Below are 26,695 nucleotides of genomic sequence, written 5' to 3' on the forward strand. Positions count from 1 at the left end.
ACTGACACCATGTGTTTTTGTTTATGTATTGCACCATCCGAGCAGATCACAACTGCCTCATAACGTCAGAGACCTGCAGTCAATTTGTAAAGAAAATGAGTTGGACTATTATTCAGAAATAATGTCAACATGAACTTAATTGAAATGGCAAACGGCCCCTTACGCCAAAGTCCACATGCTCAGTTTTAAAAATTGTAAGATAATATTTGACCAGTAATTTCTCGTCTTTTTTTCCTACTCAAAAATGTATTTGGCAATTTTCGAGCTTATGTGTGTGTGTGGGTATGAAATGTTTTTTCTATTTTTGTAAGGGCACTGTGTGTGTGTGTGTGTGTGTGTGTGTGTGTGTGTGTGTGTGTGTGTGTGTGTGTGTGTGTGTGTGTGTGTGTGCGTGTGTGGTTGTGTGAGAGAGTTTATTTCTGATGATGCAAATTCACCTTGCAGGTCTTCCTTGTTTGCTCCTAATTAGGCACTTTCCCCTCCCCTTTATTCAAGACTATCACATTGGTGTGAACCGTGAGCCATCGGGGCTTTCCAGCAGAGATGATGGCAAGACATTAAACGAGTTGCGTATAACGATGTGATCGTAAAAAATACCACCCTGTGGTGTCCCACACAGTCCTGTCATTATAGCTGAAAACACACACACACACACACACACACACACACACACACACACACACACACACACACACACACACACACACACACACACACACATGCCTGCGCACACACGCACAAAGTAAACAGTATACATACACACATACACTTTATAGACATACAGAGCGTTGTAACACACATTTTCCCTCGTCTTCATCAAAGGTGAAGAATGCACCTTAGTTCTCCATAGGGCCAGATTGGAAAGTTGTTAAGAAATCTTGATTCTTTCCCCATCTTAGAAGTGTGATTATGCGGTTGTTTTAGCGAAGGCTTATCAGAGAAGGCTTAGCCTACTTAGCTTTGATCTACACTTATTGCTTTCTGCTCCTTATTTTTTCCTAGAAACAATAGAAAGAAAATGGCGTTGGAACACATCCTGTTGCTTCACAGGGTCAAACATGCAGCTCTGGGCTGTATTGTGAACTGTGACCTGCTTAGAAACCTGAACGAAGAGTTAAGAGATAAATTGCAAAGGCCAATGATCGGTATACCTTAATCTGGTTATTCAATTGAACATTTAAAAAAGTCTTGAATAAATTAAGAATTGTCATAGTAAGAATTATAACTTTGATTTTGAATCTTTTCAGTTCAATCCTCAAGCGGTTTCTCTCTCTCCTAGGATTGTCTTGGCTCTTGAAGAGAGGTGATCTGGCCGTGGTTGGGCTGCTGAAGTCAATACAGAGGAGACCTCATGTCACAGCCGGGCCCAGAACCCCTGGTGGTGCCCCTGGTGGACGCCCAGCAGGTCCAGTTCTGGATGGAGAAAGCAGTGGAAGGAATGGCGGGGGGTCCAGAGGTACAGAGGGACATCTGCCTTCATCTGGGCCGGCTCCGGGACTTCCTCCAATGGCTGCTCACACACATTCATAACATGGTGAGGGAGATGGGTTTTTATGAAGGAAAGGCTTGGAAGCTTCTGCTGGCCACTTCCTTACTTGCAAGCTGACATTACAAAATATCAAATTTTTCATGTTCATATTCCATTGACATCTTTACTTGTAAATTGTATAGTTGAAAGTCTCTTTTAGTGTGTGTGTGTGTGATGTGTGTGTCAGAAACCTATTGAATGTGATGCATTATTGCCTTAATTAAAAAGCAGATCTACCGAAGAGTCATCGGATTAACGATGTATTAAACTGTAATAAACACCACTGGGCAGGTCACAAATACACATCTGCTCACCAAGTCTCACACACACACACACACACACACACACACACACACCCACACACACACAACACACACACACACACACACACACACACACACACACACACACACACACATACATTCAGACAACCGTGCATACAGACACACACACACACACGTTTAGAAACACACGCAAACACGTTTAGACACACATACATACAGACTCACACGTTTAGACACATACATACAGACACACACTCAAATACACATAAACATACTGCCACATAATAAACGCATTCTCTCTCTCACTCTCTCTCCCCCTCCCTCCCTCCCTCCCTCCCTCTCGTCCGGGACATTTAGCGCCCGTCCAGCGTTGCTCGGCCTGGGGTAACAGAGGCCACTCTGTGCTGGCCAAGAGGCCATGTGTGTTTGGTTGGCAGCGCTGCGATGTTGAGTTAGCTAGGTAATAGCCGCAAGGGGACTTCCAGCGCTAACCTGATGTATCCCCGCATCAAGTCCAACAAATTTGAATCCAACAGCAGCAGGGAGGCAGTGTACCTAAAGAAGTGGGAGAGGGAGAGAGAAGGACTGTGAGGCTCCAGTGTTCGATAGATCATGCAGCTCTCTGGCTCTATCTATCTCTCTCTCTCTGGCTCTCAATGCAGCTCTCTCTCGTAGCTTCTGGTTATTCTCTGATTAAGATGGTTTACTTATCTTTTTTCCTTTTTAATAATTATTTCTGTTAGTTCTGCAGTGTTAATCCGAGTGTTTGATTGCAGTCTGCTTTGTTTACTAAAGTTGTAGTCCAGTTGGTTGGATAGTTTTTGGCCCTCTTGTTAGGGGTCAGGTTAGAGTATTGACGATTGCAGCCGTTGATGACGGTGTGTGGGAAATTTGTCGAGTTTTTTGTCGAGTCTGTTTAATTCCTCTTTATAGTCTACTCTTTCAGCTTGTTTGCTCCAAGACAGGCATGTTTTTTGATTATAAAAACTACAAAAAAATACAAAAACATGTGTAGACTCATTCCAACGATCAATATTATCAGGAAAGGTTATCAAATATTAATTCAGATCTCTTCCTTGTGTCTCTTGGATTAAATATCAATCTATTGGTCAGGTTTGCTTAATCTTGAAAGTTGTATACTGGTGACACCGCTCGGCATATGAATTCCTTCAAGCCTTGAAGGATCCATGTGCCTTATGGATTCTTGTAAATCTTTTTAAGCATTTCATCAGTCCAGGTGTGAACGATCTTAAGGTGTCAATATGGGTGTCATGGATGAATGAGGAGAAAAATTGGGCAGCAAGGAGTGAACAAGGTTGGGGGGGTAGAAAGTAACATTCCTTAATTTGATGCAAATCTCTTTTACCGGCGATCCCCTCATAAAAAACACAATCTGACTGTACCTAGCAAACCCCCCCCTGAGAAGAGCTTTGCATTGTTTAATTATGTATGATGTCTGTACTGTAGCCAAAGATGGAGGTGTGATGTGGACTATTTTGAATGAGAATTGGTTTCCCGTCAAAGCTCTGCCCCTTCTGACCCCTGGCCGAGTGCATGTGTCTGCTCAGACCCTCATTCCCATCAGCTAAGCGTGCGTTCCTTTGGAGATCCTTCTGTAGTTCAATATGAATGGACACAGGCTTTGTTGAATTTTGTTTGTTTGATTCGGGAGATACTGGGACTTTAAAAAGACACTGTCATTAAAGACTACGTTTTGAATGCTTTGAGTGTTAGTTAATACTTGGCATTGCTGCAGAGTGTCTCATTGGTAGAAAAATAGCAATATTTACCTTTCAGCCACAGAGATTCGCTTCTTGGATAGGGGTCTTTATGGGAAGGACTTTTTATCTCTCCCATTCAAAGTAACCATGGCTGCGAAATTCCTTATCATTTCAATAATCGGTTATTTGTTTTAGTAATTTGTCAAAATAAGTCAAACCCAATTTTTAAGCAGCAACATTCGCTGCTTAAAAGCTTTAGAAGTCATACCGCTACTGGTTTATGTGATGTCCCTACATTTCCCATACTCATACAGGTAAAATGACATCAGTAATGTTTACCATCAATCATGTCGGCAGGCGGATTTAGAGCCACCCTGGTGGTGAGCTAGCAGACTGATACCAGAGTGATATTAGACATAAGCCAGTGTCAGTAAAATCTCTCTATTTCATTCTGTCTTCGGATGATCATGTCCTGTGGCCACCATACATTGAGCAGCTTCATTTCTGGCCATCTGTTTTGAATCAAAACTCCATCCATTCTCCATTATTCTTAAAGCTCAATGTTAGTTTCCAGACATGTCTTTGATAGAGACTTTGCACTGATTGTCAACAATAATCTATTTCTTCTTTTTTAGAATTGCACATTCTTGGTGATCTTATACCACATTTACCGTAACAATAAACAGTCATGTGCAACCAAAAGTGAAGTAATACAATAAATACAAATTCCTCCCTCACTGCATCATCCATAAAAACACACACACACACACACACACACACACACACACACACACACACACACACACACACACACACACACACACACACACACACACACACACACACACACATTGCTTGTGTGCTGGGAGTTCCCTGGTAGGATAGGGTTGCAGACAGTGTTGAGTACTTGGGCAAGGGGTCAACAGCATACTGCAGTGATGCATGGATGTGGCATCCATTGAAACGGATGAGGACTTATTACAATCCCACTTCCCATTATTGGTGACCTCATCCATTTACGGTACCTCAACTCAATCTGGCTAACTTGTTGAAGCCCAAAGCTGTTAACTGCTAGTGGGACGATTATTCTTTCTTATTTTAAACAAACCCTGGTTGGTCTTTATCACATCATGGCCTACTGCTTTCCAAGTGTAAGGTGGAATCCTTTTCTCTTTTCATATTAGATTTTTTGTTTGCCCTTCTCTCCTCGATTTCAGTCATTTGTGGTTCTTTCTGACACATTGACCCACTCCACTCTTTCTCTTTCTGTAAAAAGCGATAAACAAAACCAACCCAAATCCTGTTGCGAATCCGTTTCCTCTCACACTACCCGAACCCACAGGACAGTAACTAGACTTCCCGTAAGACCCCACACTTTTTATGTAATCGCCATACTCTAAAACCCAGATGGTTCTGGCTAAAGGGGTCATTATATCACTTAAGGGTTTTCTCATCGCCAACCTATCATATCCTGCCATTTTCCCACACCGCAGCCCCCACTGTCTGTGTCTACGGCAGTGAAACAGCCAGAGCCCCCTTTGTTACTGCAACGCCACACTGCTTCAATTAAAACTGGCATATGTCAGATTTTGGTTGGCCCTGGGCTTTTGCTTCACTGTGTTAAAAAATGTTTGTTTACCCGCACTCTGCCTCGAAGCTGTGCTGTCACTTTCTTTTAATTGGTTCATTGTGCTTTCGTTATGGGGCTGAATAATCTATACTTTCATAGATAAACATGTGTCCGGTACGGTACCTCATGTCCATATGTATGACAATGCTCGCGCATGCATGCATTCTCTCACACACACACACACACACACACATGCACAGGCACACACACTTGCATGCACAAGAACACACACACACACACACACACACACACACACACACACACACACACCCACACACACACACACACACACACACACACACACACACACACACACACACACACACACAGAGACACCAGGGTCAGCAGGGTGGGAACTCTGCCATAAAATAAGGTAAGATAAAAATCCCATGATGCACATCTGGTTGTTTTATGAACATGGTTAATGTAGTCATATAATGGACAATGTCCTGTAATGATGTTGAGTGTTGCGGAACACTGACTGAAACAGGTGATGAACTGTTACGACTAGGAAATGGTTGGGATACGGGCTGGACCTTGTTGGATACTTTTCTAGGCCTGTAAGGAGATCAACAGCAGACTCAACAAGGACAATTCAATTGAATTAAATTGTATTTGTATAGCCCTTAATTGACATGACAGTCTCTAAGGGCTTAAGAGGCCGAATGTGTATGACACCACCCTTGACCCAAGGCCCCACAAGGGCAAGAAAAAACTCCCTTAATCAGCAAGGAAGAAATCTTGAGAAGGATCGCATAGTAGGGGATCCCTCCTTCAGGGATGGGCAGGAGTGCCATGGATGCCATAATTGACATACAGGCCATTTGGACACATAATATTGACTTTAAGTCTTTCTTCTACTGTCAATCTGTACTCTGCTCTCTTCTCTCACCGCTATCTGTAAGGTTCCCAATTACACCCCATATACAAACATTCACACAGTCAGGCCAGAGAGTTTCATATTGTGTTGTATTGTCACCTGCCATGGCTTGAATTTGTCTTCCTGACGTTCACATGCATTACTGTTACTGTCTCATGTCTTGTGTTTCAGAGCTCCACCACGGAGGCCATGCTGAAGCTACCCTTCCTTGGCCAGTTGCTTGGTCGCTTATGCTGGATGCCCCATGTCACTGCTGACGGTGAGCTCCCCCTCCCTGGACATTTGTATTCTCTCTCATCACTGGGACTATTGCTGTTACTATTAGGTCGTGGAAGAGACTTATAATAATATAATAATAATAATAAGTAGTTGCAATATGTACGTTTTTTTTTAAAGCCCTTTACATAACGAGTGTGTGTGTGGGGAGTATCACACCTCATCCACTACCAGTATGTAGCCCCCCCTTGGGTGATGCACGGCAGCCAGTACGCCTGAGCACTCACCACTCACTGGCAGTCACAGTGGAGAGGTAGGGGTGATGCAATCCAATGAGAGATGATGAGGTGGCCATGTTAGTACAAGAGCCAGGTTGGGACTTTGGCCAGGGCTGCAGGGTTTGCGCCCCAACTTTCTGAGTGCAATGGGATCTTTAGGGACCACAGGGAGTCAGGACCTCGGTTTAACGTCTCATCCTAAAGACTGCTCTTCAAGAGGACAGAGTCCCTGTCTCCGTCCTGAAGCACTCTAGATATTACATAGGCCAAAGAGATGAGCTCCCCCTTCTGGCCCTCCAACGTCTCTCCCAGTACCGTCTGATCTCCCATCCAAGGTGTGAGTCTGCCAGTTTAGCTTTCAAATAAACCTGCAGTGCAAGGCAGATACAGATAGAGGAGATGGGGGCATCTTGCTCAAGGATGTTTACAAGTAGGCTCCTCCTCCCCCACTGTTGGATAGAAGTATGAAGTCAATGCCTCATATTAAGTGTCAGATCATAGGCAGGGGAAAAAAAAATGTTTTGGGTTGAGCACCAAGGAAACAGAGATGTACACAAGGCTTTAGAATAAGCACTCAATCCCCACCCAGTCGCAGAAATACTGTAAAAAATTAAATATGAGTCATTGAGGTTGAAATAAGTTGCTGCATAAACACTGGAAGGGTTCCGAAACAAACTACTTTTTGGTATGAGGGAACTAAATGTACAATGTGAATTTGTACAGAAAAAGACAAGTTACCTTTTTTTTTTGTAGATATAAGTAGATATAGCCTGCTTCCTTTCATCCTGAAGGAGTTAATGAGTCAAGACACGAGACGATAGCAATGAGAGTTTTGGATTGGATTTGGTCGTGATTTGGAATGGCCTCTCTGGTGTAGTTGGGCTTCTAGGGTTACAGACGATCAATGACCTGTACTACATTAAGGTAGCCTGGGTTCGCCAGACTTATTTGCAAATACGTATTAGTCTGGAACCTCTCAATTCACTTTCGATAAGGGGTGTTATCCACAGACAATGACCAAAAGGCCTCTGGATGCAGGTGTATTCGATTGATAAACCTCCCACCAATCAGAGAAACTAAACTGGACACATCAGCGGACGCCATCTTGGTTGTTTATGAAAATTCCTCGACTTTAAGGCTCCCATTAGGTTCTGTACAGTCATTGTCTAGAACTCTCCCCATATAACATAAACCGTTGTGATCATAAAGGGCCAGGCCTTCCGGAAATCTTCCTGAACGGGAGGGGGGCTCGGCGCATATGCCAGAGCAAAGGAACCATGAGCTCACAGATTTGTCTGTTTCCAAAGCTAACCTTATGGGGCATCGGCATCAAAGTAGTCTTCTGGTATCTTCATGTTTACATCCTGCTCTTGCCGACTGCTGAAACCTGGATGTGATGCTTTATCCCCTCGTCCTTGTGTGGTTTTTTCTTCTGTGTCCAGCTGTATGCCGTAGGCTGCTGCTCCAGAGTATGTGGAGTCTATACTCCGATGAACCAGGGAGTCCTGTGGAGAGAAAGGCCAACCAGTGGATACGGGTAAGCGTTATACCTTTTCATACACTCGAATGTCTTAGCACACATAATGTCTTGGTGCATTAGGCCAATATACAACAATTAGGCCTTAAACATCTGTTTAAGGCCATTTGGACAAACTTGGTTGACTTTTCTTTGTCTGAAAGAATAATTATATTTGCATTATTCCATTTATTTTGCTTTCAGGGGAAATACTTTTGGTTAAGATGGATCGGCTTAAAGAAAAAACCTTCTCTTAAGAGTCATTGGCTATATATTTGAACTTATAGGATATTAATCGGGCCTGTTACTTTGAACCCAACCATAGCGTGAAGATGTTCCACCCAAACCCGGACCGATCCGACCATAGCATGAGAAAGAACTTTCCACACAATCAACCAACACTAGCCTGGGCTTGAACAGAACCAGACACACAAATGCATCAGTCTTCATCAACGGCAGCCTTGCTGTCTCTCGATTTCTACTCTAATACATTCATTCATCGATAAATCAGGGAAGTTTGACTTTCTGGCGATCTTCGGTGTTGAACTGGTTACAATAACATTGTTCTGCACGCAGCATTACATAATCTGTAGCAGGTTGCTTGAGAATCCTGTAAAGGCCAAATAATTGGAAAAAATATGTATGGGATTTACGCCTAATAAGATTAAATAGTTGTTTATTAATCCCAAATGGAAATTCAGGAATACTGTTATGGCCCAAAGTATTAAGATGTCATCCTTTTAATTTTATTAGCATAGCTCCACGTTGTAGCCTGACAATACTTGGCTTCAGTTCCAAGAAACACAGTTTATTAGGCTTCATTCTACTTTAACCTATATCCCCTTTTATTAAACTATTTCTTGTGTTATTGTTTTGTGGCTAAATAGTCCCATCCGTTTCTGAGAGCTTCTTGAGCTCTGATTCAATCAGGGAGCAGGCATCCCACTGGTTGCGTGTTTGAATACCAGCCAGAAGGTGCTGGGGTTGAGCCTGATCTCCACAATATCTGGAAACAAGATGCGTAGCCCCCATCTGCTCATTAATACTTCATAATTCAAACTCATAACCCGGCAAGTTCCTGTCCATAAGATTACAATTGAAATTTGCTTTCTATAAAACATCTGATGAATGACGTATGCGTAGGCGAGGCGTTTTGCGTCCTGTTTAGTCATGTTGTCAGTCGTACTTTCTAGGTGTCTGCTGTCGTAAGTAGTAGTTGTATCAGGCAAGAAGTAAACCTTATTCACTCCCTCTTGGCTGCTAGGCCTTTCTGCCTTAATTCATTTAGAATAGGACTGCGAAGTACCCTTCTTCCTCCTATGAAAGGAGTAGATGATTAAAAGGGTGAACTGTGCTTCTTGAGATAAGTCTGGCTTTTTTCCTACACTTACACATAACAAAGCAATTTTAATTGTTTGGTGGTTCCAGGGCCACAAAATTGGCAGTTTAATCATACTTTGAGTTTCTTTATTTTGTATGAACAAAAGGAATGCAGAGAACAGGGAAAGAAGATATCAGCCATTTCCAGCGTTTGATCAGATGGCTCATGATAAACAACAGGGAACTAATTCTGCAAGATTAGTTGTTTGCATTCTTTAGATTATCTTCCATCCAATGAATGTTTTATAATTAAAACAGTGCTGTTTAAAGTCAATCTGAGCTCTTTTATATGGAAATGCAGGGTGAACAAATTGCACAGTATGGGCCTGTCTGTGTGGGTCATGTGTGTGCGTATATTGTATATGTATATGTATATACATGCACATGCACGCACGCACACACACACAGCATTTATGTTGGTGTCTTTGTGCATTTAATCTGTTTGGTTAATGGACCAGTTTGCATATGGTCATTAGATTTGTTCTAGCTTCAGGCCAAATTGTGACAAAACAAACCAAATCCAATAAATACAGCTTAGCGTGTGTAACAATATGTGATATTTAATCTGCTAACTAACAATATATGAGCATGTTTCTGGGCCACAGATTATGCATTCCAGTCCCTGTGATGTATAATCAACTTTGAATACGTCCGATGGGTTTGGCTGCGTTATGAAGTTGGTCAGCCTCCCTGTTGGGATTTAGGATGTAATCAGCCCATACACATGTAAAGTCTGAATGTACTCTCAGAAGGTGGTGCTCAACCACAGCGCCTTCTCCCTTTCCCCCGGCTCTTCAAATCCTCTCAATGTGGGGCTGCCCTGTATTCAGATAACACAGGGGTTGAAAATAAAAGCAAAAGTTCACCCAACCCTAGTCTGAGAGCTTGGAGGAGACGGATAGATGTTTTTTGTTGGGGCGATTTCGCTCTTGCTCTCCCTCTATGTTGTTGTTGTTGCGCTCGCACTGTTGCGCCCCCTCGTCTTGGAATGCAGAATGCGGCCTGTTTGCGATTAGCTCCGTCTGATCTGGTTCCCTGGGCATTGTTGTCTCGCTGCCTGAGTAATGAGTTGACAGTCTGGAGCTAAGTGGCGTCCTAAACCCCCTTGCATAGCCTGGAAACAGGGAACCGTTGGCACTTGCCATCCGTGGTGGAGCATATTGTAAATGCTCTCGAAGCAATCCCTCGAATACACAATATGTTCGAGCCACACAGAATATGTTTCAAGTTTGCAGGGACCGGAGGAGAAACACTGTTGTGAGGACCACCTACCACTGTCTGATGGTTTTGGAACATTGGAACAAAGAACTGTGATGCATTTTTACTCCCTGTCTGTTCTCTTTCTTTATCCCGTTCCCTCTCCATATAGATGGATAGACATGTAGATACACATCATTTGCCAGGTTTCCATTCCCCTGAATGCGCCTTTCCCCTCTTTACATGTCGTTTCTCATTCCCCTGTAGCTTTTGGAGGTTAGTTTTTGGTTCAGACTGTCCCGTCTCTGGTGTCTGTTCTTCATCTTTCGCACCATCGGACTCCCTTCGCTGTGTTTTCAAAGGGTGCTGTCAAAAGCAGCCATAGTTTAGTGTGATGTGCTTCTCATGTTCTGAGCTCTAATCGTCGTGTTCCCTCGGATCTTACACGAGAAGCCCGGGACCACCACGGTGCCAGCGAGGTCACGGCGTGGTCGCGGTGAACATAAAAGCTGTGTGAGGAGGACTGCGCTATTAGAGGGGGTTTGAGTGTGTGTGTGTGTGTGTGTGTGTGTGTGTGTGTGTGTGTGTGTGTGTGTGTGTGTGTGTGTGTGTGTGTGTGTGTGTGTGTGTGTGTGTGTGTGTGTGTGTGTGTGTGTGTCCTGCTTTATCTTTCGATGAGTTTGATGTGTGTGTTTTCTGTGCATCTAACAGAGCCAACTGCTGTAGGCCAGGCAGTCTCTTGGAACAGTGCCTTGTGACGCCTCTTGTTTTGACTCCGACCCTCCGATGGTATTCTGGGGTTTGCAGTTCGCGGAGGGGAACGGCACGCCAGCCTTCTCTACTTCTGTGTGGCCCGGTGACCAGTGTCATAAATCTGTCTTAGACCTCTCCCCTCTTCTCGTGATTTACAGCTTGTTTTAAGGGAGGAGAAAGAGGATCGACTGTGATGTACTGTTGTGAAGGCCATTTAGTTCAAGGAAAAATAGTGGTTTGCTTCTTCTTTTTTAATGCTCAAAGGAAAGAGCATTGATGGAACGACCCGAGTCGGCATAAAGACAAAATCCATGATTTTTCGCGTAACATTCCTCATCCCTCAGACCTCCATTATCGGGTCTCACTCTCCTTTTTAACAGGCTCCATTCCCTCACCATCTTCTTGTTTTTGTTCCCCCCCCCCCCTCTGCTGCTCTCAGCTAAAACGTTGAGGCTTCACGAGAGTTCTTTCATTGGTTTTGGGAGAATTTCGCCGTGGCTTTGTAATTGTTAACAGCAGGACGAGGCACCCAGCAAGGCCAAGCGCAATCCCTTGATTAGCGCATCTTTTTTACCCTCTTCTGTTTCTATTTTACATTTATAGCGGGATCGCTCTGATGCCTGCAGAGTGTCCGATGCCACCCCCACCCCGGTCTTGCCCACACTAAAAAACAGCATGGATTAGAGAGACTGGTGAACTGAAATTTGTGCCCCCATCTGTCCATTCAACTTCTGGTTTTGCCATGCCCTTGCTTTTGTAATCTTTGCAAATGGTCGTAATTTCATTTGATAGACAAGGTTATTTTTGTAAGGAGGCTCTCTCACTCAGATCTGTTTCTCTACTCTCTCTGTTCTCTCTCTCTCTTACACCCTGTCTCTCTCTCTCTCTATGCTGTGTGTCTCTCTCTTTCATCTCTCTGTCTTCATTTATTCTACTGTCTAATCAATCTGTACTCTACCTCTTCTCTCTCTCTCTCTCTCTCTCTCTCTCTCTCTCTCTCTCTCTCTCTCCTCTCTCTCCTCTCTCTCTCTCTCTCTCTCTCTCTCTCTCTCTCTCTCTCTCTCTCTCTCTCTCTCTCTCTTCCACGACTCCATGGCCAGGGTGGGATGTGTTTGAGTGGTTGTGCATGTACTTGGATGTGCAGGGTTTTCAGAGGGAGCTCAGATGGTAGTGATTGCGCTGGTTGTCAGAGACTATCTGGAGGGTAAGCAATCCTTGCGTGCTGTAGAGCTTGGCTACAGAAACCACACTACCACCACCCCCACCTCCTCCGCCTTCCTCCTCCTCCACCCGCCAGCCCTGCAGAGCTAAAGCCAATGCTCCACATATTCATGTATTCTCCAACCCCTCTTTTTCTCCTTGTTGGTCCAGGGATTTATTAGAATTCTTACTTTTAATAGTTTATCCTCCAGGTAAAGTCATTGTCCTGAAAATAGTACCTTACATTATTCTTTGTTATCTTTATTAAAACGCTTGCAGTAGAGGATCACCAATTATTCCTCCTTGACAATTTGACGCAGGATTTGTGAACCATAAGCTAAGGCTCCAACTATGAGTTATTACCTCCCTCCCAATTGTTCCCTCCATGAGTTCCTTCACCCTGATTAACGGTTCCCAGAAAAGAATCCACTTAATTGAATAGCTAATTAGATTAAGATGAGGAGGCCCCCTCGTGAAGGCTCTGCTTGTTAAAATCACTGCATCGCTCAACCTCTATCACATAGCAGCAGCAGTCGCTCACATGTTCTCCATACACCCCGGTCTTCAGAGCTCTCGCTGCTCTAAAGACTCATGTGGTTTACACAATGTGATACCAATAGCAGAGGCCTCCTATATTTCCAGTAACTAATTAGCTTTGAAGTCGGCCATTGCGTGGGAGTGGGTGTATCAAAGTCACGCCTGCTGTTTTCGTGACACATTGGGAGAAAATCGTAGACTAAACAAACATTGTATCCCCCCTCCTCCCCCCCGATCCTCGTTCTAGAGCGTTCTTTGTCAACTGGCTACAGAAGACGAGGACACTGTGACCCAGATACTAGTGAAGCACGCAAATGTCCCCCCGAGACGCTATCACCTCAGAGTCCTCACAGAGGTATGGTCTCCCATACTTACCGTGTGTGTGTTCCTTGAGGACTTTAAAGTTATGCATACTGTTTACCTTGTTAGCTCTCCGTTTTCTCTGTACATATTGAATATAAATGTGTTTTTCAGTCAAATTTTGATTTTTGCATTTATTTATTTATATGTATTTTTGGGATAGGCACATTTTTATTGGCATACCGTACTTTGTGTTGTATTGCATTTATTCTATTTTCTTTTAACAATGTCCCCCAGGATTGATAAACACTCTGAAGGTTCCTGTTGTGTGCTGAATGTAAACGTGTCTGTACCTCTGTGCTATCGCCATCAGCTGGTGTCGCATCTGTCTGAGGAGGTGGGGAGGAGCTGCAGCTCCCTCAGCGGGCCAAGTCACAGGTGAAGAGCACGCAATGTGTGATGTGTCTGCAAAATGTTAAATGATGAAAAATCATAGATAGAATAGATACTGCAGATTGATGTTTGCACTGATTATGTGTGACCGTCTTTATGCACTGATTATGTGTCACCGTCTTAAAGTTTGTATTTTACCTTTCTCTTTTAAATTATTGTCCTTTGTTTTTGGATGTTGTTTCGATTCATGTCAATGCAAAGCAAAGCACTCTGAAAGGTGCGTGACGGGGGCTATGTTATTAGGGGATGTACATAAAATGCATCATGCAATTCTTTTATGGCTTAAACTTGGTTTAGCCATGAGAAAAAAGCATGAGAAAGGCTTTGGCAGTTTCAAACACAACAATGTCTTCCCATAATAACAAATTATTTCATGGTTAAGGACCGAACAATTACCAAAAAGGCGTTGTCGCCAACACAATAACTATCATTCCTATGCTCCTATGCCTCCAAAATGGAGGCGATCATTGCATTGTGGCATCGCCATGTTACGCCCTATAAACTTGTGTCAAATACAACATTTAACCTGGATGTTCTGAATGAAACCACTGCAGGTGTTCATGTGACACCCTTCTGGCTGTGTCAGAGACCTGCATTCCCCTGGTCACATGCCCCGAGGCCGCTCCTCTCATTGGTGCAATGCTACAGAGAGCAGCGACCTGTGTCAGGGCTACTCTGAGCCAAGACTTCCTGGATGCTGTGAGCAGTGCATATTTAAGGTACAACAACATTAATGTGATAACCCACAATGCTACTGCTGTATAATTATGTGGCTTATTTGATTACGTTAATCACTGCGTTAACTAATGCTAATTACTGGTTACTAGACCATTAGTAAACTGTTAATTAACTGTTAGTGATATGTTATTAAATGCTTATACAGCTTCACACAAGCATTCCTTTTCTGTTTGTATTTTTTCTTCCCAGAAATGGTTTATCTTTGGAAAATGAGGCGGTTATGTCCTTGTGGTGCCACAGCCTGCCGAGCCTAGAGGAGGCAGTGATGGGCTTGTTGGACTGTATTCTCAGCAATGCATGTCCCACACTCCACATCATAGAGCAACAGCTGGAACAGTCAATGTTGGTAGGTGGCTTTTGCCTTACAACGTATTGTAAAAGGGTTGTATGTGTATTTCTATGAATCGCAGATGTTTAAACTACCCGATTTGCTTATTAAGGATCAAGTTTGCCTGAAGTTACCATACAGTGTATATAGCCTTATGTTTGTACCTTCACAAATTGAGTTAAGTGGGTGAGGCACTGCCACAATGAACACGTAATACCTCCCCCTTAATGTTAGATGTTGAAATAAACAGTCTCAAATGTAAGCGTCCCACTTAATAAATCCCCACACACTCCATAGACCTTCAGTTTGACTTTGAGCCTTTCTGTAAACTGTGAAACCAGTGCAGTTACATGGCGATTCCTCATCCTATTTTACTGACTAGTTACAGCATGGCACCCCTTTTCACATCATTGCGTACTACTCGGAAACCCTTGGAATAATTTGTATTGACGCACATCGCCTGGCTCCGTGGCACACGAGTCTCACATCATTTGGCTGCCGCGCGTCCAAATCTCACGTCGTTTGGCGAGGCAACACGTCTTCGCCTCGCCAACGAGCCTCCTGTCACAAGACCGTTCCTGCTCTGCGCTCCATAAACCAATCCCCCCCCTCTCCCCGACACACGCAATGAGTCCCTGATAATCATCTATTGATTGGATTTTTCGGGCCGGGTTGAAATAATAGGTCACGCTGTGGCTGCAACAGCAACAGTTTGGTGTACTTTTGGAAAGACAAGCGGGGAAGTATTAGAGCCGACCGCAGATGGATCAACAAACATGACCTAGCTAATATGTGCGTGAGCTGTGGTGGGGATACACTCCATAAACAGACAGTACACTAATGTGTTGAATGCAGTCATTTGACACAGCGGAGATACAAGTACCGAAAGCACGCCAAAAGTCAGCAAAAATAGCAGAGAGCCCCAGACTGTTTTCCACATGTTTTTCCACTGGGTGGATTTGCGTGAGAGATGTAGATTGAGAATCAGCCGTCGCTCGATGTGTGAAGGAAGCGTTTTGGCGAGTGTACGTTTGTCATCGGTGTCAGCCATGTTTTTTATCCTGGTATATCCAAGTGACGGTCCGCTGGAGGCCTGCTGCAGAGGTACGAGCCAATGGCGTCTACGCTTTCAAATAAGGCGCCGTACTGCAAGGTTTAGACAGATGTGGAAACAGTATAAAGTATACATACATACACACACACACATGTAGGAAGTGCATGCACAGCGTATTCTGTGTTTGAGCCGACTTCCCCTCTGATTAGGCTTGATCCTCGCGGCTTACGTTTCTGAGAGTTGGTAATCGGGAATGTATGTCCGAAACAGCATGCAGAGGAGTTTTGTAAACAATTTAGATAGTGTGTGTGTGTGTGTGTTTTTGTGTGTGTGTGTGTATCTGGCTGGCAGTTTCCATCGCTCCACCATCACCATGAATGTACTGTTAAATATCTCTACATCTTGTAAGTTTAGACACACACACACACACACACACACACACACACACACACACACACACACACACACACACACACACACACACACACACACACACACACACACACACACACACACACACACACTCTCAATCATTCATTCATTCATTCATTCATTCATTGAGATTTGAGCCTGAGGGCAGAGTGTAATGGAGACTGAACTGTAAGCCTCTCAGTACCCAAGGACAGACATATTGGACCAGATTTAATGTCATACACAAGGGTGTGTGTGTGTGCATTAATTTATAACCATGAGGTAAAAAATGACCGGATAGGCAGTCATTTTTTCTTCAACCCCCTTCTTCGCCACACTTGTTTAAAGTGCAATCAAAAAAGGGGAAACGTGAAATTAGGCCCACATTCTTCATACGAGGCCCCCTCTCCCCCCCCCCCCCCCCCGTGATCCACGGAGATGCCGGCCCAATAACAATAAACACTCACTTCCTGGGGCTTTCTGCCAAAAACAGGATGTTTGCTGCGTGCTGTAATTGAGCCTCCTTGAAGACCTGGTGGTGAGGTATGGTGAAGGATGCTTAAGAAACCATCTGTTTTCACTAGTGGAAAACCGTGATGGTTAACACACATACACGCACACACACGTGCGTATGCACATGTATTCACACACATGTGTATCATACACGGATATTCGCAACTGATTCATATAAAAACGTACCATTACCAACCTATGGAGATATGAAACGTTTTGTATATATACTTTTTTATATAATCCTGCGCTGTTGCGTTATATTTTATGCCCTTTACTCGCCACCTTAAATGCGTTCTTAAATTCAAGAGCATTTGGAAACCCGGCATAAGCTCCCAATTAAACTGAGGGGTTGCAATACGGCACAGAAACACAGAAGGGCGCTGTTGGTGCATTTTTTAGGTCAGACTTGTTTATAATGTTTTCAATGTTATGGCTACCCCCTGCTGCCAGGACTTATGTTCTGTCCCATTTCCCCATTGAAGGAAAAGCTCACACTTTTCGAAAAAGACCGAACAAATCTGATCTTTTTAAATTGTATCTCTAAAACAAGCTGGGAATAGCAAACGCAATACAGGCAACCAATCTATCTATTTCTGTGTCTTTCAGCCCAAAGCATGCGCCCAGCACTGTTCTTTGTTCCTGATTGTGAACGACATCTTCAGGTAGGTCCATGCGTGTGCCTTCAGTATTACAGTATAAATGACAGTATAAAAGTGTGCCAGTGATACCCAAACTTGAATGATGTAACGGTGTGTGTCTGTGTGTGCATTGGCGTGTGATGCAGGTTCCTGCTGCAGCAGGAGGGAGGGCATCCGTCGATACCGTCTCTGGTCCGCTCCTTCACCTTCCGTTTCCTCAGGGAAGTGGCCCTGCTCCAGCCTCAGGTACTAGGCGTGTCTCTCCACCTGTGCTTCCAGGGACCACATAAAGACCCCCCTCACCTCTCCACATCCCATCTCTTGACCACAAAGTCCAAAGCAAACAGAGCACGGATTTCCACACCAAAAAGGAAATCGATTTGTATTGTTTAAAAAAGTATTGTTGAAAATATTAATTTATTTAGTTTACAGCCTTTGAGACTAGAATTGAGCTGACAGGAGGCATCTACATCTTGTGGGATTTATTGATGCTAGAGTCATTCAAGAGTAAAATATTTCAGCCAGTCTAAACTATATATGAAAAGTGAGTTATTTAGCCTTGGGCATTTCCCATGAGATCAAGCAGCCACTAGATGGCGACGATGCTTCAAGTTGACAATAGATACCATTTTAATGATGGCATTTCAGGCTTCTCTAAAGACAAGCTATCACTCACTACTGTAGACTCCAGCACACATTATATCTCCTCCACAATGGCTAGTTTAAAAATGTTAAATTAGCATATTGTGACTCCTACTGAGCTTGATATCAGGGTTCATATGAGTGATATGAGTTTGAGTTAAAATGGGGAGAAAAGGCATTCACATGTAAGGAAAGGCTAATGCATAGCTACATATATGTATATACACAGCATTCATAATGCTTTGCATAATAAAAAAAACATTAAGGATAATCATGAAAAATAAAAGGCAATCATTCGAGAAATGTTTAAATAATATAAAGAATAAGAGGGTAAAGGGATGTACCATGAGCGAATGTTGCTTTGTCTGCTCACAGGAGCGTACACCAATGAAGATGTTCTTCCCTAACGTCCCCCGACAGCTGCTGCAGCCCATGGTCCTCCTGCCGACAGGTATGTGGCCGTCCCTGTGTGAGACCGGGCCCCTCCCAGAGAGCAGGCGGGAGACTTTCAGAAATCAAAATGCTCAAAACAGTGCTCTGTCCACTCTAACTGGCTGTGCAACTGTGTGACGCGAACTAGCGTAGCTCGGCTGGCTGGGTGGCGTGAGTGGGGGGGATTTGGAAGGGTCCATCCTAAGATTCTTGTAAAGAAGTAGAGCAGTACGTGCTCGCCAGCATTTTCATTTATTTGTAATCTATTTGCGATTTTATTATTCATTATTCATTATTAACTCTTGATCAGCATTGGCTTCAGATATCTCCAGGTTATTTTTAAGCTACGAACTGGTTAAAATGTTACATATTGCGGCGACTTTAATATGAATGAATGTGTGTGTGTGTGTGTGTGTGTGTGTGTGTGTGTGTGTGTGTGTGTGTGTGTGTGTGTGTGTGTGTGTGTGTGTGTGTGTTTTTGTGTCTTGGTTTACATATTGCATGCAGTAGTGTTTCAACTCTGTGTGTGTATTTGCGTATCTCTGTGCATGTGTCTCCGTGTGTGTTTCTGTGTGTGTGTCATCCCTAGACAATATCTGCCAACCTTGCGTCCTGACAAAGTCCCTCTGTTCTGGAGAGCCTAAAGAAAGCCGAGGCCAATGCCTTTTTCCAGGGAATACAAGTTATCAGCTCCAAAAAGTGTTTGATGTTGAAATGGGGCGTCCCATAATTTGACTGAAGTGGAGGGAGAACGAAGCTTATATACACATAACGTCCCATCCCAAGCCAATATAATCACATAGGACTATAAACACCAGGCGGAGAGACTTCCTGTTCATTACTTGTTTGAAGGCTCCAACATATACATTTAGAATTAGAACATTTAGTCTTTGTACTCGACGGAGTGGAATGATCCGCCAGCCAAGCAAATGTTTCAATATGTAACCCTGAATTCTTTCAGCTGTCTTATAGTAACATCTTTCCACCATTTGATTGTGGCAGTGTTCGGGGCTGTGTGCGTGCCGTGCACGTGCCGTGCACGTGCCGTGCACGTGCCGTAGTAACTAACCCCAATGTTAAACAATCACACCTACTGCACTCCCCATTAATTCATTCAAGCATACGCTGCCGGTTATGGTGTATCTGTAACAGTGCATTGTGTATTGTTGGTGGTGTATATTTAAGCAGTGACATATCATGTTGAACATGTGCATGTTGAAATGGCAGACGGCAAGGATGCTTATCAGTGCAAGCTCAGATTTGCCCATAGGCAAGAAGGTTTTCCTTGGACCCGGGGGGGGGGGGTAAATGTAGGGCCATGGTGTCTCCGAGACAGGGTTAATAATTGCAGCGCGTGCGATGGAGGGGCTGCACTGCATACCCGCCAAAAGAACAGAATTTTTGATTTGCGGTCTCCATCCTTGCAGACCGGCCCTACAGAAGGAAAGTCTGGATGTGAATGGAAGCTGGTGTGGTTGTGGCAGGGCTGGAGACTGGGTGAGGCCGATGGGCTTGGCTGGAGCCTGTCGGTCTGCTTTAAAGGGGACTTATTATACCACCAGGTGTGAGTGTGATTAGCCTTACAAGCCGTTTCGAAAATCTGCCTAATATGACATCACTAGTGGGTGTGTCCAACTAGATCTGTGCTGGATAGATCTATCTACCAGCCTACCAGTGGACTGAAGTAAACATTGCTCATCTATCCAGCACAGATCTAGGTGGACACACCCACTAGTGATGTCATATGAGGCCGATTTTCGAAACGGCTTGTAAGGCTAATCACACTCACACCTGGTGGTATAATAAGTCCCCTTTAAGTCCTTAAACATAGCACCCTGTGGGTGAAATATGCTGTCCTCCCACAAAACAAATGCATCCACAATTGCAAGGGGCAGTGGCCTTTCACCGCTTCCCAAACAACATGATTCGTTTCCCTGGCTTTGATTTATACCGATCGTGATCGATCCAGGAGGAAATGCTTATTGATGCTCCAGTCGCTCGTTGGGCCTCTTCCAGTAAATCTGATTTCTCCAGAGATGCCCCCGGAGGCCTGGAAGGATCACCTGACTTGGATCGCCCAATCCCTACAGAGACTGACCGAGGAGGAAGAGCAAAGCGCTGAAGACACGGCTACCAGGTGTGTGTGTGAGAGAGAGAGAGAGAGAGAGAGAGAGGAGAGAGAGAGAGAGAGAGAGGAGGGAAGAATGTGAGAGAGAGAGGAGAGAGAGAGAGAGAGAGAGAGAGAGAGAGAGAGAGAGAGAGAGGAGAGAGAGAGAGAGGAGAGAGAGAGAGAGAGAGAGAGAGAGAGAGAGAGAGAGAGAGAGAGAGAGAGAGAGAAGCCTGCAGGCCGCCATCAGCTGTGTGTATGCATTGTAAGCTTATTCTGGTGCCTGGATGTCGTTGAGATAGTTATTAGTTGAACATTCTCCTCAAGCAAGGCAGCAACCAGGGCCTGGTGATCACGGTGGCGGCTCCTTCTAAGTACTCATTAGAGACATAGAGAGAGAAAGAAGAAGACAGGGAGAGACAGAGTGAGAGAGAGAACACTCGAATGAGGGAACCACTCAAAGCTCGGCTGGCAATTTATTTTAGATATTTTTATATTTTTGTTTAATATTTTCTACATTCTGACAGCCATAATTATATATCAACTGCTTTGACCAATATTGCAAATAATCCTGTCTGTAGCAGTTCTTCTCTTCCTACCTACCTGGTTACATGCGCACACCTATTGCACAGGACTAGAGTGTCCAACAATGCTAGGCAGACCTATTGCTAAAGCAAGTGAGCAAGTCACATGTTTTAGGAGAGGCCTAAAGGGAGGGATGGGATTTTTTCAGAACTGAATTTTGACTCCTACCATCACTTTAAGCGCAGGGGGCAAATGAAGAGGTGGAAGAATCCGATTAAATGGAGGGGGAACGAGCATAATGGCTCTGCTAAGGAGGGGGAAGATGACCCTGTAGTCTCTCTTGGACTGCAGCTCTCGGGGGGCCCGCTCCGATCCTGGGGTGCCGGAGGAACACCCCCTTCCCCTGACGCCCCCCAATACGGTCGTTCCAAGCCAGCGGTGGGAAAGCAGCGAGCGGTCGCTGGGAGTTGTGTTGCGCTGAGCGAGGACCCTCAGAGGAACACAGGGGAAATGACACACACACACACACACACACACACACACACACACACACACACACACACACACACACACACACACACACACACACACACACACAAAATAAAACCTGCCAAAGGCCCAGGGAGGGAGATAGGGGGGAGGAAACGGGGGAGAGGAGAGCTTTAATGTCCGCATTAAGGAAATCCGAGCGATCATATCCCTCTCCTTACTCGAAGCCATCACTTAGCCGTTGCAGCTGTTTGGCTCCCTTTCAACACGCTCCTTCGCCGCGCCTTCCTGTCTGTCTCGCTCGTTTTGTAACATTGTGCACTGCAAAACTCGGGGGCTGCGCAAGTAATAAAACAACAAGAGACGGTTGTAAATATTGCAACAGCGATATGAGTTGAGGTACGGCCCCGCAGTTCAAATGTTCAGTTCAGTGCGTCGTTAAAAGCAAAGCAAAGCCTCGTGGTTGTTGTCTATTTAGAACCGATACGGTCGGAGGTTCTTCATGGGTTTTGAGAGGCTGCCGTACTCCTCCCGTGCTGCAGGGGTCAGCGAGTCGTGTTGGAGGCCTGGCTGCTGCTGGTGCAGTGTGCCCACTGGGTGGAGGTGGCTGTCCAACTGCTGGTGTCCCCTGGGCCGCAGGACCGGGAGCTGCTGCTATGGCTGCTGACCTTCTACCACCACCCCACTAACCGCGGGCACCACAGGACTCTGCAGCTGGTGAAGCACACACACACACAAACGCACGCACGCAAGCACGCACACACACACACACACACACACACACACACAAACGAACACACACTCATCCTAGCCCTCTGCCATATATGATAACTGATTTAACATCGCCTAGGGGCCTCTTTTATTCCCTCTGGTGGCTACAAATCAAATAATGCAGCTTGAAATAGGTTCATAAAGTGTGTGTGTGTGTGGGGGGGGGGGGGGGGGGGGGTTGTCATCCATGTCACAATACACTGATGTACTTTCGTAATCTCAACAATATATTTTTCAAGCCTTGGCTCAGGCTCTAATTATGAGCCATAACAATAGCTATGACGACAGGAGCTAGTTGCCATCACAACCCTGGTCTTAAAAGTCTTCTTTTTTTTTTACTGCCAAAATGAAATGAACAGAATGTAGCAACGGCATGCTATTCCTCTGGAGTCACAATCAGAAACAGACTGAAGCGTAAACCGAAGAACAGATATATTGGAGGCATTTAGCTCTGTGTCCCAATGTATAATCTAATCTCGCTTATGAGAGGGTGTGTGAGCGCAGGGCGGGCTCCACTCAAACCACCGGCCCAGCTCTGTCCTGGTAACTGGGTCACATGGTAACGTGACATCATGGCCCCGCCGGGCGTCGGCGTCGGTGTCGGTGGCCCAGGGCGGGGCCGGCGGTGCCCAGGGCTCCAGAATAGACCGGCTAGGGGCGGATCACACGCTGGGGTGATTAATTATGGATGACCCCCAAAATGACCAGGAGGGAGATGGAGACAGAGGGAGGGAGGGGGGGGGGGGGGGGGGAGGGAGGGAGGGAGAGGGACGGACGGATATATATATAAATATATAGAGAGAGAAAGAGTTGGGGATAGAGTGACCAAGAGAAGGAGAGAGAGACCAAGAGAGGTGGAGATAGAGAGAGACCGAGATGGAGAGAACAAGAGAGGGGAGGAGAGAGAGAGAGGGAGGAAGAGACCAAGAGAGGGAGAGAGACCAAGAGAGAGAGAGACCATGAGAGTCAGAGCAAGACCAAGAGAGGGAGAGAGACCAAGAGAGAGAGAGAACAAGAAAGGAAGAGCGAGACCAAGAGAGGGAGAGAGAGACCAAGAGAGGTTGACAGCAAGTGAGCGAGGCCGAGCCTAGTTAGCTAGATAAGAAGGTGGGCCGAGGTTAAAGACGTACTATAGCACACAGGGTCTATCGCAACCAGAGAGAGAGAGTGCTAATGAGCCAACATGGGATCGATCCCAAGCCAAGTGTGTCTGGGGGGCACTGTGAGTCTCCCTGGTCTCTCCATGAGCCAGACTCACCCTGGCTCTAATGCGTCCTCACTCAAGGTTGCGCACATCTTGCTTTCATTCCCCCGTTTATTGATCTAATATAAGAGAGGCACACAGGGAAGAGTTTTGTTTCCAACTGCTTTCTGCATGTAGGATTTGGCTGTTTGACTTCCAGATGAAAAGTTGTACCCTAATGTGCTCAGAATACCTGTAGGCATCTTTGAGCAGGATGCCCTAGCCCCGGTTATCCATCTAATATGCACTGTAGGTCGCATTTGATTAAAGTGTCTGCAAAAGTCTAACGCCGTAACGTGATGTGCCTGATCTAAAATGTGTCACTTTTTAAAATGAATACACAAAGGCACGTGTCAGAGAGGCATGGGGCCACACGAGATCCCTCCTCCTGGACCCTTCACCTCTCGACGCATCCCAACCTCTGCAGTCATTGGTGGAGCTCCTGTCACTCCAGGCACAGCCCTGCCCCCTGGCTCCAGAGCTTATCCTGGGCCTCCTGGTGAACGTGGCGGCGGTCTCTGAGGAGCCGATCGGCAGAGTGTCAGAGGTGGTGCAGACGGTGAGGAAGCGAGCCCCCCATGAAGTGGGTGATGAACATTGAGTATAACTCTGTGTGTTAAAGTCACTATTCTGTATTGATGGGGGGAGGAGGAAGGAATGTTTCTTACCAACTAAGAAACTATGACAGGTTGAACAGGTTATGATGGGACGAATCCTTTGCTAAAGAACCTAATCAATGGGATGATTATATTTTAAAACAGGATAGAAGTACGATGCTATGTTCACAATGTATGCACACACATTCATCTTTACCGACAAGGATAACAGAGTGCGTGTGTGTTCCTGTGTGTTCCTGTATGTATGTGTGTGTGTGTGTGTGTGTGTGTGTGTGTGTGTGTGTGTGTGTGTGTCAGGTGGTGCGGCGCTGTGACCTAGTCACTGAGGCCCTGTACGTCCTCAGCTCGGTGGAGCTGGGAGAACAGGGGGAGAGGCGCTGGTCTGGCCACGCCCACCGAGGTCAGCTGAGGATCAGAGCACTCCGGGACACCCTCACACACACAGCCCCGGAGACCTGCTGAGAACCACACACACACACACACACACACGTTTTCCCCCACAAACCCTGTAATGGCACACGCGCCCGTAGGGACCACCCTGGCAGTGTTTGGGACTGTTTGGCAGAATGAAAGGAGACAGCGCCGCGCTGGGACGCGTGTTTTCACGGGGGAGAAAGCGGAGGACGGCCCAAGCGGCGCGACATCACTCTGGCGGGAAGCGGCTTGTGAAACGTGTCACAGCCCACCCACTCCCATTGTTGTGTTTGCGGTACGAAGCCCAGCACGCCTCGTACCCACCGCTGACAGGCAGGCGCTCTCTGGAAGCAGCGAGTAATGGGTTGGAGACCTTCTGTTTCTCCTGTGTACGTGTGCTTTTGAATTGAACATGACTTGTGTCAGGTCACGCTGCCAGTGATCGTATTCGCTACATGTTACGTTTAGGAATGACTTTTTCTGCCGATGTTTGAACTCCGATGCTACATGTCCCAGTGGATGAGTTTATTTAGACGGGATTCAGTCTTTGGAGTCTTCATTGTGTTGTATTTATCCATAAATATATTAAACCTGTTAATGTTTATGTTTTGTGTGTGCTTTTGCTAAGCACTATATTTTTTTGCATATGGAAACGGAACCATTTAAAAGATTGACATGATCTGAGATAGATAAAGATGTCATCCTCAGTGTGCAGTTTTTAATCTGAGTCAATCTGACATGCGTAGTAAGGGATGTTACATTAAAGACTGATGCATCAGTAAATCAGCTTATGGGCAAAGGTTAAATCTCAAAAAGGTTGTACTGATGCAAAATGAGTTGGATATCTGGTTTGGGAGGAGAATATATGGCCTGAAACATCAAAATATATAAATGACTTTGTTAATGTTGAGCTTATTGTAGATATTGTGGTGTACAGCAATGGGTAAAGATCCCTTAACTATTTTATAAGATATTTATGCCAGTCAGGTAGCCCTTTCACTTTGAAGCAGATATGTTTTTATTGTTCTACTTGACATAAAAAATGCACAATGCATACAAACAGTAATGTCTTTACATCATGAAAACATGAATTGTGAATACAAAAATACCATTTACAATGGCCATCTCATCTCTGGTATATTTGTTAGGTAAAGATGACAGACGCACATATGGGTCAGCTATTGTGTATAAAAACATGACTCACCTGATAGTATTTTCAGTCTAAACTTTAAAACCGGATTGTGACCTCAGACTGAACACATACACATACAGCGGCCCAGAGGGAGTTAGAGGTAGATGGAAATATCTGTTCATCTCTGTAATCCTTTCCTTGTTTACATTCTTTATGCACACAGACATGGATAACTTCTATCTCAGACCAAAGCAAACAACCGTCCATTCACAGGGGTTGAACAGAAGTTCAGGGCAGGAAACAATGGAGGTAATTTTACTTCACGTTGCAGGGTGGTTGATCATTATCAGGATACGGCAATGCTGTCACACACGCTGGCACAGTAGCTCTTTCATAAGGACATTAACGGACAGCTATCCTGTGTGCTCGACCAGCTGGCCTTCCCCATCGACCGCCATTGTTGGGAGACGACGGTGTCACGGCTGTGAGAATTCATGGAGCCATGGCATCTATGACCTCTGAGCACCAAGCTGGTGCCATGAACCTGAAACAAAGACATGCATCACAATCCAATGAGACCCGATTTCAAATCTTCCTGATCTTTTTGCATCGACACAGGGTGTTATTTCAAAGTGGGAATACGGTGCTGAAGATTAACGTTAGGTCATAAGCAGAAATCCGAACAAACGTACAACATGAAACCCAGGGTTATACGACCTACAACAGTAGGGTTGGTACGTGGAAATGTGACATGTTAGACGATGCGGT

General features: G+C 45.1%; 2 protein-coding genes across 8 annotated transcripts in view; one reads left to right on the forward strand and one right to left on the reverse strand.

Moving 5' to 3' along the window:
- Positions 1–26,695, forward strand: part of fancc (FA complementation group C) — a 27,091-nt gene extending 396 nt beyond the window's left edge. Inside the window, exons 2-17 of one of the 6 annotated variants that reach the window (XM_056592838.1) lie at positions 470–565; positions 1,003–1,145; positions 1,280–1,534; positions 6,215–6,302; positions 7,980–8,074; positions 13,368–13,475; positions 13,794–13,858; positions 14,428–14,592; positions 14,801–14,957; positions 17,524–17,579; positions 17,702–17,801; positions 18,573–18,648; positions 20,664–20,766; positions 22,293–22,467; positions 24,111–24,323; positions 24,679–26,695. In XM_056592838.1, the coding sequence (XP_056448813.1) occupies positions 1,352–1,534; positions 6,215–6,302; positions 7,980–8,074; positions 13,368–13,475; positions 13,794–13,858; positions 14,428–14,592; positions 14,801–14,957; positions 17,524–17,579; positions 17,702–17,801; positions 18,573–18,648; positions 20,664–20,766; positions 22,293–22,467; positions 24,111–24,323; positions 24,679–24,843 (1,749 nt within the window). In that variant the 5' untranslated portion in view covers positions 470–565; positions 1,003–1,145; positions 1,280–1,351 and the 3' untranslated portion in view covers positions 24,844–26,695. Of the gene's footprint in view, positions 1–444; positions 566–1,002; positions 1,146–1,279; positions 1,535–6,214; positions 6,303–7,979; positions 8,075–13,367; positions 13,476–13,793; positions 13,859–14,427; positions 14,593–14,800; positions 14,958–17,523; positions 17,580–17,701; positions 17,802–18,572; positions 18,649–20,663; positions 20,767–22,292; positions 22,468–24,110; positions 24,324–24,678 lie in introns of all 6 variants that reach the window. The other 5 variants (XM_056592837.1, XM_056592835.1, XM_056592834.1 and 2 more) reach the window with 5 other exon arrangements.
- Positions 25,046–26,695, reverse strand: part of aopep (aminopeptidase O (putative)) — a 73,807-nt gene continuing 72,157 nt past the window's right edge. For both annotated transcript variants that reach the window (XM_056592831.1, XM_056592832.1), the window contains exon 18: positions 25,046–26,471. The gene's annotated coding sequence lies outside the window, so the exon portion shown is untranslated. The remainder of the gene's footprint in view (positions 26,472–26,695) is intronic.

The sequence above is a fragment of the Gadus chalcogrammus genome, chromosome 6, assembly GCF_026213295.1.
Source record: "Gadus chalcogrammus isolate NIFS_2021 chromosome 6, NIFS_Gcha_1.0, whole genome shotgun sequence".
Lineage (NCBI taxonomy): Eukaryota > Metazoa > Chordata > Actinopteri > Gadiformes > Gadidae > Gadus > Gadus chalcogrammus.